The 14,525-nt window shown below is 53.6% G+C and overlaps 1 protein-coding gene across 1 annotated transcript in view; it reads left to right on the top strand.

Annotated features, from left to right (window-relative positions):
• The window catches only part of DNAH1 (dynein axonemal heavy chain 1), a 79,339-nt gene that overhangs the window by 19,507 nt on the left and 45,307 nt on the right, over positions 1-14,525 (top strand). The window contains exons 10-16 of the mRNA XM_051852349.3: positions 9,510-9,667; positions 10,551-10,762; positions 11,227-11,525; positions 12,525-12,675; positions 13,399-13,592; positions 13,687-13,912; positions 14,397-14,516. Of these exons, the coding sequence (XP_051708309.3) occupies positions 9,510-9,667; positions 10,551-10,762; positions 11,227-11,525; positions 12,525-12,675; positions 13,399-13,592; positions 13,687-13,912; positions 14,397-14,516 (1,360 nt within the window). The remainder of the gene's footprint in view (positions 1-9,509; positions 9,668-10,550; positions 10,763-11,226; positions 11,526-12,524; positions 12,676-13,398; positions 13,593-13,686; positions 13,913-14,396; positions 14,517-14,525) is intronic.

The raw sequence follows: 14,525 nt of genomic DNA, 5'->3' as shown, positions 1-14,525 counted from the left end.
TTTTTTGACAGGCAGAGTGGACAGTGAGAGAGAGAGACAGAGAGAAAGGTCTTCCTTTTGCCGTTGGTTCACCCTCCAATGGCCGCCACGGCCAGCGCGCTGCGGCCGGCGCACCGCGCTGATCCGATGGCAGGAGCCAGGAGCCAGGAGCCAGGTGCTTTTCCTGGTCTCCCATGGGGTGCAGGGCCCAAGCACCTGGGCCATCCTCCACTGCACTCCCTGGCCACAGCAGAGAGCTGGCCTGGAAGAGGGGCAACCGGGACAGAATCCGGCGCCCCGACCGGGACTAGAACCTGGTGTGCCGGCGCCGCAAGGCGGAGGATTAGCCTAGTGAGCCGCGGCGCCGGCCAGTAAGTTTTGAAATCAGGAGATTTTAGTCTTCCAACTTTGTTCTTTATTTTCAAAATTGTTTGGGGTATTTGGTGTTCCTTGAGGTTCTACGTGAGTTGTAGGATGTATTTTTCCGTTTCTTTCTTTCTTTTTTTTTTTAAAGATTTAGTTGTTTATTTGAAAGGCAGAGTTACAGAAAAAGGGAAGAGAGACAGAGTTAGTTCACTCTTCAAAGGTCTGCTAGTCCAGGCTGGAGCCAGGAGCCAGGAACACCCTCTCTGGGTCTCCCACTTGGTTGGCAGGGGCCCAAGCACTTGGGCCATCTTCTGCTGCTTTCCCAGGTGCATTAACAGGGAGCCATATCAGAAGTGGAGCAGTCGTGCCTCAAACCAGTGCTCATATGGAATTGCTGACATCATGTGCAGTGGCTTAACCTGCAGCTCTACAACAGCAGCCCCAGATGTCTGTGTTTCTGCAGTGTTGGGATTTTGATAATGTTTTTGCTGGGAGGCAGAAACTCAATCCAGGCCTCGTACGTGGATGGCAGGGACCACTTGAGCCATCACTGCTCAAGTGTATTAGCAGGAAGCTGGAGCTGGAAGTAGAGCTGGGACTTGAACCCAGGCACTCCATATGGAACGCAGGCTTCCCAAATGACATTTTAACTGCTATGCTAAATGCTCACCCCATGTTTTGTATATTTCTTGTTGAGTATATCTTCCTTCTTTAAAGCAAAAATGAAACTCAGGCTGCGCTATGGTGTAGTGGGTGAAGCCACTGCCTGCAGTGCCAGCATCCCATGTGGGTGCCGGTTCTAGTTCCGGCTGCTCCACTTCTGATCCAGCTTTCTGCTATGGCCTAAGAAAGCAGTGGAAGATGGCCCAAGTCTTTGGGCCCCTGCACCTGTGTGGGAGACCGGGAAGAAGCTCCTGGCTCCTGGCTCTGGATTAGTGCAGCTCCAGCTGTTGCGGCCTTCTGGAAGTGAACCAGCAGATAGAAGACCTTTCTCCCTCTCTCTTTCTGCCTCTGGCTCTCTGTAACTCTGCCTTTCAAATAAATAAATCTTAAAAAAACTTTTAATTTATTTTTTTTATTTTATTTTTTTTATATTTTTTTTATTTTTTTTGACAGGCAGAGTGGACAGTGAGAGAGAGAGACAGAGAGAAAGGTCTTCCTTTTGCCGTTGGTTCACCCTCCAATGGCCGCCACGGCCAGCGCGCTGCGGCCGGCGCACCGCGCTGATCCGATGGCAGGAGCCAGGAGCCAGGAGCCAGGTGCTTTTCCTGGTCTCCCATGGGGTGCAGGGCCCAAGCACCTGGGCCATCCTCCACTGCACTCCCTGGCCACAGCAGAGAGCTGGCCTGGAAGAGGGGCAACCGGGACAGAATCCGGCGCCCCGACCGGGACTAGAACCTGGTGTGCCGGCGCCGCAAGGCGGAGGATTAGCCTAGTGAGCTGCGGCGCCGGCCCTTAATTTATTTTTAAGAGATTTATAAAAATTGCTTTTATCTTCTTTATTGCTGTTATAAATGAGGTTTTCTCTGCTATTATGCTTGTTGATTAATTTCAAACATTTTTATTTATTTATTTGAAAGAATTACAGAGAGAAAGAGAGAGACAGAGATCTTTTATCTGCTGGTTCACTCCTCAAATGGCCACAATGGCCAGGGCTAAGCCAGGCCGAAGCCAGGAGCCAGGAGCCAGGAGCCAGGAGCTTCATCTGGGTCTCCCACCCAGCACCCAAGCACTGGGGCCATCTGCTGCTGCTTTTCCAGGGAGCTGGATCAGAAGTAGCATTAGCAGGGAGCTGGATCAGAAGTGGCACAGCCAGGACTCGACTGGTCCCCATATGGGATGCCGGCACTGCAGACGGTGGCTTAACCCTATTTTTAATGTTTGAATTTGTTTTATCCTAAATTTTCTGGAGATTTCTAAGTACATAGTATCTTTAAATAGAGATAGCTTTACTTATTCTTTTCTAATTCTTATTCCTTTAATTACTTTCTCTTATTTAATTAAATATTTTTAATGTCTCCAGTACAATATTGAATAATGGGGACAATAGTAGTCCTTTCCCGGTTTCTGATGTTACTGGAATTGCCTCTGCTGTTTCTCTGTTAGCATAGTGCTGGATTTAGCACTGTATTTATCTGTTTATGTGTACAATATCAATTGCTTTCTAATTTTTAAAAATTATTTATTTGGAAGTCAGAGTCACAGAGAGAGGACACACACACACACAGAAAGAGAGAGAGATCTTTCATCTGCTGGATGGCCGCAATGGCTGGGGCTTTGCCAGGCCGAAGCGAGGAGCCAGGAGCCTCTTCCAGATCTGCTGCACGGATGCAGGGGCCCGAGCACTTGGGCCATCCTCTACTGCTTTCCCAGGCACTTTCACAGGGAGCTGGATAGGAAGGGGAGCAATCGGACTTGAACCAGTGCCCATATGGGATGCCAACATCACAAGTGGTTTCTTCACCCGCTGTGCCACAATGCTGGCCCCTTGTTTCTGTTTTTAAGTACCTGAGGAGATAATCATATGAATGATCTCTTAGCATATTGTAGTACATTAATTGATTGCCTAATACTGAAGTAACCTTGCTTTTCTCTCATACATCCCACTTGGCCATGGTATACCTTTAGTATTTTTTTTAGATTTACTTATTTGAAAGGCATAGTTACAGAGAGAGATCTTCCATCCACTGGTTCAATCTTCAAATGACCCAATGGCCAGGCCGATGCTAGGAGCCTGGAACTCCATGTGGGTCTCTCATGTGGGTGGCAGGGGCCCAAGCACTTGTGTCATCCTCTGCTGCTTTCCCAGGTGCATTAGCAGGGAGCTGGATCAGAAGTGCAGCAGCTGGGACCCAAACTCTCACTCATATGAGATGCCAGCTTTACAGGTAGTGGCTTAACCCATTGTGCCAAATGCTGGTCATTTAATTTTTTTCATTCTAATGTGATTTATATTTCCCCTTGAATTCAAGATTTGTTTGATATAAGGTTTTAAATTTTCCCTATGGCAAAGTCTTGTTAAACCTTTTTGTTAATAATTTCTAGTTTCATTGCATGGAGATCGGAGAGTGATCTTTATAACATTAGCTGCTGACGTTTTCTGTGACTTAGTATATGATCAGTTTTTGTGAATGTTCTCTTTGCCCTTGAGAATAGGGATATTCGCTGTACTTAGGGCCTGGGGGATGTACAGCCCATCACACCCAGCTGAGTGATGACATCATTTTTGTTTTCTAAGTCCCCACTGGCTTCTGGGCACAGAGGGTGCTGTGTGGTGCTATCATTGTGAATGGTGGCTTCTGTTCTGCATCAGTTCTAGTGCTTGTGTCCTGGGTTTTCCTTTGTTTGACGTCACAATTGCAACCTGGCTTTCTCGCCATCTCCACTCAGCTGTGCATCGCTCTACTCTGAGGCTTTCTTGGTTTGTTTGAGATGTGCCTCTTAGATTCAAGCCTAATAGTTCACTCTTGTATTGTGGGCCAAATTAAAAATCTTTTTCTTGTAATAAATCAGCAATGCTCATTCACATTTGTGGCTATGACAAAATGGATTTCATCTCAGTTCTGTCATACTATTTCACGTCATAGCTGTGTGTACTATAATGCAGTGTGCTGCTTATAGGGTATGTTTTTTTTGTTCTTTTGATGCTTCTTTGAGTAATTAGGAAGGTTTACACTTCAGTGGTTTCTTTCGTACTGTACCCCATAATCCCCTGCTTTACTCTTTAACCTTTAATACTTGATTTGTCCATTTTTAGAAAATTTTAAAGATTTATTTGTTTATTTGAAGGACAAAGTTACAAAGAAGCAGAGTCAGAGAGAGAGAGAGAGGTCTTGCATCTGCTGGTTCACTCCCCAAATGGCTGCGACATCCAGAGCTGTGCTGAACCGAAGCCAGGAGCCAGGAGCTTCTTCCAGGTTTCCCACATGGGTGCAGCGGCCCAAGCACTTGGGCCATCTTCTACTGCTTTCCCAGGCACTTTAGCAGGGAGCTGGATCAGAAATGGAGCAGCTGGGACTTGAACTGGCACACATATGTGATGCTGGTGCTATGCCACAGTGCCAGCCCATACATTTAATTTTTGGTTTACAATTTATTCAGGAGGCAGAGAGTGAGAGGGGAAAGTCAGACAAGCGGAGGAAGTGAGCTCCCATCTGTTGCTTCACTCCCAAATGCCTGCAACAGCCAGGGCTGGGCCAGGCTGAAGCTGGAAGTCAGGTAATGTGTCTGGGTTTTCCATGTGGATGGCAGGGACCCAGCTGCTTGGGCCATCACTGCAGCCTCCCAAGGTCTGCATTAGCGGGAATCTGGGGTCAGAAGCAGGACCTGAATATGAACTGAGGTACCGCTGGGCAGGATGACAGCATCTTACCCATGGAGCCAGATGCCCGCTCCTGGTTTGTCCATTTTTGACAGTATCCTCTAGCTGCTTCCTATTATTGCTGTGCTATAATCCTCACTCATCCTATTTCACTCTGCTTGTCTGTTCCTCCTTCCATTTTCAGTTGCTTTTTTTCTGCTTAATATTCTTTTTTTAAAAGATTTATTTATTTGAAAGAGTTACAGAGAGAGAGAAAGAGAGGCAGAGAGGCAGCGAGGCAGCGAGAGAGAGAGAGAGAGAGAGAGAGAGAGGGAGAGAGAGAGAGAGGTCTTCCATCTGCTGGTTCACTCCCCAGATGGCCACAATGGCCGGAGCTGTACTGATCCGAAGCCGGGAGCCAGGAGCTTCCTCCAGGTCTCCCGTGCGAGTGCAGGGGCCAAAGACTTGGGCCATCTTCCACTGCTTTCCCAGGCCATAGCAGAGAGCTGGATTGGAAGAGGAGCAGCCGGGACAAACTGGCGCCCATATGGGATGCCAGCACTGCAGGTGGAGGCGTCACCTGCTACGCCACAGCGCCAGCCCCTCTATTTAATATTCTAACATAAAATTCTTCCACTCTTATCTCTATATTTGTTTTAGGCTAAAGCTTACAATGGCTATGAAATGTTTTGGGCTTTTCCCCGTGTCTTTCTTGGTCAGATGAAGCTCCTTTCCTGCGGATCCCTTGTGAAGAGTGCAGAGCTCCTTCACTTCCCGCCCGGTTCACACTCGAAGTGCAGCCCAGCTGCATGGAACTCCTTAGTTTACACTTTTCTATCTGAAAAAGAATCTATTTATTTGAAATTCAGAGTGAAAGAGAAACACACAGAGAGATCTTCCATCTATGGGTTCACTCCTCCAATCTTGGCAATGGCCAAGGCTGGGCCAGGAGCTTCATTGGGGTCTCCCAAATGGGTGCAGGGGCCCAAGCACATAGCACCTCTTCTGCTGCTTTCCCAGGGAGCTGGGTCAGAAGTGGAGCACCTGGGACTTGAGCACCTGGGATGCCAGTGCTGCAGGCAGAGGCTTAACCTTCACTGGCCCCTTGAATTAGAGTTTCAAATATTAGTTCTGTTCCATTGTTTTGTTTTCTTCACCAGAGATTCTATTATAAATCTACGTCTGTGTATGTATGAGGGCACTTAAAATTTTGTGGAAAATGAAATTAAAACGTAAGTTCATTTTGACACAGAAGAGTTTTGAGATCCACGCAGATTTTTCATTGCACATTTTGTGTGACCTTTATGGAGCCGTCTGTTCTGCTTCTGTGCCTTAGAATTCAGCCACTTTAGGACTCTTTCTAGTTCTTTCCCATTTTCGTTCTTTTGGTTATATCTCTCCCTTTCTTCAATATCCTTGATACAGTTTTGGCTCTGTTTTCTCTTGAGCACTTTGTAATTTAACCTTCCTCCCTGGGATAATCTGTGTCTTCCATTTTTTTCTCTGAGTTCAATTAAATCTCATTTTATCCTGTTAATTGTTCATTTCTGTGTTATATTTTTGAATTTCAGATAGTTTTTTTTTTCATAGGCACCAGTGTCAGGATGTTTAGTTGACTGAAGAGCTGTATTAAACTTTTATTTTATTATTTATTTTTTGAGCAGTAGGTAGGAATTTTTAACTGCTAAGATTCTACTTCTCTCTTTCTTAAGAAAAAAAAATACAAATCTTATATCAGTGTATTCTGCTTTCACTAAACTCACAGATTTGGGATGATTTGCAAGATTCCTGGTTCCCTGGCGCCCTCTTCTGTCAGTGTAGCAGCCCAGGGTTTCAAATGGCTGTGCGTGTGCATGTGCGTGTGTGTGCGTGTGCATGCGTGTGCGTGTGTGTGCATGTGCGTGTGTGCATGTGCACGTGTGCATGTGTGTGTGTGTTGGAGAAAAGGGCTGTGTGTCTCTCCCAGTTGTCTCTTACTTTGCAGGGCTCACATTTCCCCTCACCCTCTGATCTTTTTCCTTTTCCCGTTCCTCCTGTGAGTAGTTTGTTTCAGAGAACCCTGCCTCCAGTTACACCTGCGTCCCTGCCTCGCAGTAAGTGCTGAGATTTTCCTGTCCTTGCCTTGGGTATTTTTGCAGCTAGGGTGCACTGTCTTTTCCTGGCAGGGGGATTTTTAGGCCTGTCAGGGCCACCTGTAACCCTTCTCCATGGTTTTCCTTAGACTGCCCTGTTCTCCAGGAAGACCTGAAGCCAGAATGTAGGAGAGCTCACCGGGGTTCATGTTTGTGTTTGTACTTAAAGATAGTTTGACATTTAGCCTTTGTCTCTCTCCTGGCTGTGTTACAGGTGTGGATTTGGGTTGTACGATGTATTCTGTTTGCCTGCATTTCCTTCCCTCCTTCTTTCCCTCCCCGCCTTGCCTGATGCTTTGAATTGCTGTAGCCACCTTCCCTTAGCTGTCGAGAATTCCATCTCTTGGGTTTTGGGCCATCTAGAATGTTTTTGGCTTTAAGAATAAAAGGTGCAGGGCTCAGAATGGCTCAGAGAGCAGCAAAATGCATGGCTGCACCCGTGAGGAGTCTGAGCAGAGTCTGAGCAGGGCGTCGTGGGCCTGCTGCATCCAGGCTGTCTCCAGGGTGTGCTGGCTTCATTCACAGGCGAGATGGCAGCAGCAGTTTCAGGCGCACAAGGTCTGGCATCCGCTGAGTTCTGTCTCAGTCTCAGATGGGGTTCCCTAGAGGCAAACCTGAACTTGGGGATTCTTGCTGAAGTCTGTCAGGGAAATAAATGTATGGGGAGTAAAGGAAGCAGACTATCATGGCCAAGCAATGGGCAGCAATGTGGTTTTAGGAGAAATCTAGCTCAGCCTGGTCAAGGGCAGACTTTGCACATGAATGGCCCCGCAGGAGACAGAACCAGGGGCTTGGTTTTTTTTTTTTTTTTTAAAGATTTATTTATTTATTTGAAAGAGTTACACAGAGAGAGAAGGAGAGGCAGAGAGAGGTCTTCCATCTGTTGGTTCACTCCCCAGTTGGGCTTAACGGCCAGAGCTGTGCCGATCCAAAGCCAGGAACCAGGAGCTTCTTCCAGGCCTTCCACGTGGGTGCTGGGGCCCAAGCACTTGGGCCATCTTCTACTGCTTTCTCAGGCCGTAGCAGAGAGCTGGATCAGAAGAGGAGCAGCCGGGACTCGAACCAGCACCCATATGGGATGCCAGCATCACAGGAAGCAGCCACTTTGCACATCCAGAGTTCTTAGCATCTTCCAAGTGCCCCTCACCGCAGGCACCCAGTAAACATTGATGGGATGAACACGGGGGAGCTCCGTGATGGGCGTCCTCCTCTGAGCCCTGAGCCCTGAGTCCCAGGGCTGGGGTGGGGTACGAGCATTGATCCAGCTCACTGGTGCTCCTTGGTCCCTGCCCCCTGCCCTGCTTCTCTGGGTCCTGCTCTTGGCTCCCAGGCACCGGCACCGAAAATAGAACCAAGCAGGGATGAGCTGCGGAGGCCAGTGTTCAGGCTGGAGGAGAAGGAGCAACCAGTTTGGGGGAGCAGAGGCTTCTCTGGGTGTTCAAAGCTGATTCCTTGATTGTCACTGCCTCAACGCATTTACTCAACAGTTGCCCCATGGACACTGTCTGGGCACCAGGCCCTGGGCTCAAGGTCTTCCTGGCTCAGCCCCGTCACCCCTCCAGACAGATGCCATCAGCCCCTGACTTCCCCAGGAGTAACCTGGGGTACAGAGGGTTGAGCCACTTGGCCCACAAATGCCTGTCAGTCAGTTCCCAGCCTCACACTTTGTGCTGCCTGCCTCCACCTCCTGACTGGACTGTGCTAACCAAGGAGGGGAGGACGAGGAGGGTAACCAAAGTTGGAAGGCAGGAGGGGAAATCAGGGATGGCTTCCTGGGGGAAGTGCACTTGACTTGGCCTGCTGGGCTGGGAAGCAGAGAAGCACAGACGAGAGCCCCAGGCAGGTAAGATGCTGGGTGAAGGGCACCCTGGGGCCAGTGCAGGGGTGCCTGCCTGGTAGGGATCTTGCTGCTTGGTCATGTGGGTTCTGATCCATGGACAGGCTTTCCATCACTTGGTCCTGCGTGTGCTCAGGATCTGTGTCCTGGGCATGCCTAGGAACTCTGGGTTCTGCAAGGCCCTGTAGAAATGACCACCAGCGGGGCCCCAGTCCCCTCTGCCATCCCTCCCTCTGCACTCGCTGTCCAGTAGGGAGCAGCCGCTGAGCAGTATCGGAGGTGCACTTTGGGAGAAGGAGCAGGGCCGGCCTTCTCCCAGCGGAGGGAGACTGTGCTGGGGACAGAAGCCCGAGGGCATGGCCCAGGCTGCTGGGGCAGAGGGTGGCCTGAGTGGGTCAGAGTGTGGCCACCAGAGAGAAATGCATATACAGAGGTTCTGAGTGAGTGAGGACCCCATGCCTCCCAGAACTTGGGGGTTGCCTGTGGCAGGGCTGGGAACAGAGCGTGGCCTGCGAGGATGGCGGGGAGGGGGCAGCCAGAAGGGCGTCTCGGGTCCCACAGAGAGATCAGGCTTCACCTTGAGATGTGGAGCAGCCAGGACAAGCTCAAAGCAGGAGGAGGTGGGGCCCGATCTGAGTTTCTGCGGACCATGCAGTGGCGTGGGCAGGGCGGGGTGAGGGCCCAGGGTGTGGAGGATGGGCTACACTAGGGTGACATTGGGAAGTGGGACAAGGAGCGAGGGTGATGGAGGCTAGTGACTCAGGGCCAGGGGGACGTGCCTTTGTGAGTCCAGGGGGAGCCCCAGGCTCGCATCCCCAGGTGCCTGCCAGAACCCAGCCTAGACTAGGTCTGCAGGGTGTGCCCTTGACTGCTCATCTCCTGGCTCTGTGGGCAGGGTTCTAGAGTACCTCAACAGACTGGCCAAGGAAGTGAGCCTAGACTACGAGCGGAGCATGAATAAGACCATCTTTGACCGGGTCGTCGCCTCCAAGCCCGACACGTTCCACTACGTGACCCTGCCCAAGAAGGAGGAGGAGAAGGTGCCTGAGCGAGGTGAGGGCCGTCCACCCAGCCAGAGCCCCCTCCCGTCTTTTCCTCCAGGACCACCTGTTCTGGCCACCAGGTGCATCCTCAGCCTGTCCCTCCCGTGTCCCCAGCATCTGTGCCCTTGTTTCCCCAGCTGTCCGGAGGGCTCTGGGTCAGGGGAGGGGGAGGAGCCTCTCTTTTTTATGAATTTCGGCACAGAAGTGTCAGGGACAAGGTGCACTAGGAAAGCAGTCGTCCAGAACACAGAGGGGCTGGTGGAGGATTTATAGATTTTCTTCCTGCAGTAGCAAGAGTATGGCGGCCACTGCTGCGGCCCTGTTTGACATGTGGCAGACTGAGTCTCAGCGCAGGACCCTGGGTTCCCCAGAGCCCTCCATGCTCTGAGCTCACCGGTCCCTGCTAACTTTGTTTCCTGGTCCCAGCTTCTGTATGAGGGGAGCCTCAAAGATTCATGGAAAAGGAATAGCAGGATGAAAAAATAATGCACATTTCCACGAACTTTTTGAAAACCTGTCGTATGTGCTGTGTCCAGAACACAGGCTGGGACGTGGGCAGCAGGCATTCCCAGGGACTTGGTGCCCACATCATCCTTCCTGGGTCTGCACAGCAGCTCCAGACAGGTCTCAGGGTGGTGTGCAGTGCGGGGAGGGAGTCCACAGTTCTCACCGTTTTCCAAGGGAGTCTGTGGCCAGGGAGGGAGCTGGAGGGAGCTCCTTTACCCAGATCGCTGGGAGGCCTTGGGGTCACTGGGACAGGCTGTGGGAAAGTAGGCATCTCCTTCCGGGAGGAAGCAGGAGGCTTGTCCCTCCATCAAGCACACTGTGGCTCCTGCTGACCCCTGCTGTGTCCCAGGCGGGTCTGATGCTGTCTCTTGGCCCCACCCATGCAGGGCTGGTGAGTGTCCCTGAGTATCCCTTCTGGGAGCAGAAGGAAGACTTCACCTTTGTATCCCTGCTCACCCGGCCGGAGGTCATCACAGCCCTGAGCAAGGTGCGGGCCGAGTGCAACAAGGTGACCGCCATGTCCTTGTTCCACTCAACCCTGTCTAAGTCCAGCCGCCTGGAGGAGTTCGAGCAGATCCAGTCACAGACCTTCTCCCAGGTACCTGGGAGCAGATGGGCAGGTGCAGGGTGGGCCCTTGGAGCTGGAGGCACACATCACAGACTGCGGGGAAGTGTGGGCTATGCAGGGAGGCCGTGAGCCCCTGTTTATCGCAAACCAGGCCTCAGCCATTTCCTAGACCCCACTGGAGGCTGGGTTGGGGGCCTAGGGTGATGGTTCATCATGGCAAGAAAAGGAAAACCAGGGCAGGTCCCCCTTCCTGTCACGACCTGAGGTTGGGCTGTGAGGGAGGTGGGGCGCAGCCTCCCTCCGCTTCATTCTGTCTCTCTCCTCTCCTGTGTCTCCTCTCTGCTGCTGCTCCTCCCTCCCCCTGAACGGCCCTGGGCCCCTGGGGTCACCGTGGGGGAGGCTCCGCTGCGGCCGGCCCAAGCAGCCCAGTGCTGCGTGGAGTTCCCCGGCATGGGTCCCTGGTGGCCGTGTGATGACGCCTGTGGCCTGTGCAGGTGCAGATGTTCCTCAAGGACAGCTGGATCAGCACGCTGAAGGTGGCCATGCGCAGCAGCCTGCGCGACATGAGCAAGGGCTGGTACAACCTGTACGAGACCAACTGGGAGGTGTACCTCATGTCGAAGCTGCGCAAGCTGATGGAGCTGATCAAGTACATGCTGCAGGACACGCTGCGCTTCCTGGTGCAGGACTCGCTCACCAGCTTCTCGCAGTTCATCAGCGACGCCTGCTACAGCGTGCTCGACTGCGCCGACGACATGGTCTGGGGCGAGGACTTGATAAACAGCCCCTACAGGTGGGCCCGGGCAGCCAGGGCCGGACACAGAGAGAGAGAGAGAGAGGTTGATTCCCATCTGGTTCACTCCCCAGATGCCTGTGACGGTTGGGGCTGGACTAGGAACTCCATGCAGGTCTCCCACATGGCTGGCTGGAGTCCAGTCACTTGAGCCATCATCTGTTGCCTTCCAGGGTGCACATTAGCAGGGAGCTGGAATTGGGCGTAGCGCCTGGACTCAAGCCCAGGCACTCTGACGTGGGACGTATCCTGCCCACTGCTCGGAGGAATATTCTCTGAGCACGTGCTGTGATTCAGGCACAGCTGTAAGGGAAGCAGAGGGATGTGGCTCCTGCTCTCATGGGGAGACAGACAAGCCTGTCCTTAGAGTCATTGCCGACCTGTGCAGGGGCTGTGGTAGACACTGGTGGTGGGCCTTGGTGAGGGGTTTGGGAGGAAGTAGCATGGGAGCTGAGACCTGAGAAGTGGGAAGGTGCAGTTGTTGGAGGGACCAACATGTGCAGGAGCACTGAGGGGGGCTGTGGAGACAGGGGTGAGGGCAGCAGTCAGGAAGGAGAGGCCGGCAGGTCTGGCTGGGATCGGGAAGGGCTGGGAGGCCTGGTTGGGGTGAAGCAGGCGGGGTCACGGGGTGGGGGTGGGCTACGCAGGGTCTCCTGCCCTGACTGTTCTCCCTGTGATCAGAGCTGGCAGAGGCCCTGCTAGATCCAGGGGTGGGGGTCACACATGGTGTACCTCTGAGGTCAAGGATGATACCTCCAGGGAGGGTGGGGCAACGGGGGCCTGGGGTCTGGCTGACCCGCTCTGATGACTCAGGACAGGGTAGGCCCTCCTTTCCTGTGGTACCTGAGGGACTCTTGGGCATAGGGCAGGGGCAGTAGAACATGCTTGGGCCAGGCCTTTCTCTCTGGTCCTTTGGAGGTTTCTAAAGGCCATGCCTGGAGAAGCACACGGGTCTCTACAGACCCCTGCCCGCGGTCAGGCCAGCCATTGTCCCTGCAGGCCCCGGAAGAACCCCTTGTTTGTCGTGGACCTGGTGCTAGACAGCTCAGGGGTGCACTATAGCACACCGCTGGAGCAGTTCGAGACGTCTCTGCTCAACCTCTTTGACAAGGGCATCCTGGCCACCCACGCCGTGCCCCAGCTGGAGAAGGTACTGGCCACAGTGTGTGTGGGGCCTGGAGCACTGCTGTAAACATCAGGGCAGTCAGAGCCCATCGCGGCCTCCTAGCCGGTGGGCAGCGTGTGCGGCCCTGTAATTCTGTTAGCTCATTGGCGCCTTGCCCCTAGCTGACCTGTAAACCATTACCATCCCTGCTCTGGAGACTTGCAGGAGTGCAGTTGTGAGCCTCAGGTCCTCCAGGTCCCGAGTGTCAGCCCTGTGATTGCAATCCCACGCTTGCTGGCCCCCACCCAGCTCCTGGCCTCTCTCTGAGGCAGCCGCCTGACACAGCGGGGATCAGAGGTTCTGCGAATCACTGTCACTATGCACAGCCCATGCCCCTTAGGCCAAAGAGCCCGGATAACTCCGGTCCCCTGTTCTCTCCCTTGCTGGTCAGACAGCGCCATCAGAGACCCAGTTCCCCCTCTGCTACTTTTCTCAGCAGTGGGCTGAGTCAGGCCCAGGCAAAGGCAGACACTGCCCCTTGGTGGGCCTCATGGCAGCTTCTGGCTTTGAAGGTCTGTGCCAGCATCTAAAAGACAGCACAGCAAGCCCCATGCCATGCCCCACACCACACTCCTGGGCTGGGCCACGCTGCCCCCCACCCAGTCTCTGGGCTGCATCCTGCCCCTCTTTGCTCTGTGGAGGAACCCCCGCCCCCATCTGCCTGCCCTGTGGCTCACCTGGCCCGGCCCCTTCTCGGCTCCCGTGCAGCTGGTGATGGAGGACATCTTCATCAGTGGAGACCCGCTGCTGGAGTCCGTGGGGCTGCACGAGCCGCTGGTGGAGGAGCTGCGGGCCACCATTGCCAACGCTATCCGCAAGGCCACGATCCCACTGCAGGCCTACGCCGCGGAATACGGGAAGTACTTGGAACTGAACAACAATGACATTGCCTCCTTCCTCAAGTGCGTGCCACATGGCCGGGTGTGCCCGGGCGTCTGCGCGTGCGTCCCCCGCCCGCTCACCGTTTGTTTCCGTACCTGTGGCTGCTGTCCTCAGGGCCTACCAGACACGCATGCCTTCAGCCCAGGAGGTGCGGGAGGCGGTGCTGAACCACCTGAAGGAGAAGGACATCCTGGACAACTGTCTGCCCAGCAGCATCGTCATCGGGCCCTTCTACATCAACGTCAACAACGTCAAGAAGAGCCTGTCCAAGAAGCTCAAAGCCCTGGCCACTTCCATGCTGGACATCCTGGCCAAGAATCTGCACAAGGAGGTGGACAGCGTGAGTGCCAGCAGCGCGCGTACCCTCACGCACAGCCGGCTCCTGAGACGTCCCCAGCACGGCCGGGTATCCGCGGGGCTCGGCCAGCAGAAGGAACCTTAAGTCCGCATTGGTCTCTGCTCACCCGAGAGGAGCTGTCCCACGTGGGAGGGGCTGCCTCCTTCCCCTGACTTTGGGAGACCTAGGAGGGCTACCCAAAAGGCACCCTGAGGTGCATCTTGTGCAGGTGCAGGCCTCAGGGGTCCTGCGTGTGTACGCAGGGCTGGAGGTGGCTAGGAGGTGACATACACCCTTGCTTCAGATGGGTCCTCTGCACCCCTGGGAGCCTGCCAGGGGCACCTCTCTTGGAAAGCACCACGTGTGTGTGTATGTGGTGGTGGAGGGGGTGGTTGCCTGTTGAAGTGGGGCCTGAGGAGGAGGATCAGGCCCCAGGGAAGGCAGGGGAGGAGTGCTCACACCCTCAGTGCGCTGCTCTCACTGCCAGATCTGTGAGGTGTTCCGCAGCATTAGCCGCAAGATCTATGAGAAGCCCAACAGCATCGAGGAGCTGGCTGAGCTCCGGGAGTGGATGAAGGGCATCCCTGAGCAGCTTGTGGGGCTGGAGGTGAGGTGG

The sequence above is a fragment of the Oryctolagus cuniculus genome, chromosome 10, assembly GCF_051225735.1.
Source record: "Oryctolagus cuniculus isolate XC-2025 breed Fujian yellow rabbit chromosome 10, ASM5122573v1, whole genome shotgun sequence".
Taxonomy (NCBI): Eukaryota; Metazoa; Chordata; class Mammalia; order Lagomorpha; family Leporidae; genus Oryctolagus; species Oryctolagus cuniculus.
The sequence above is the reverse complement of the archived record's forward strand: the minus strand, read 5'-3'. Positions and strand labels throughout refer to the sequence as shown.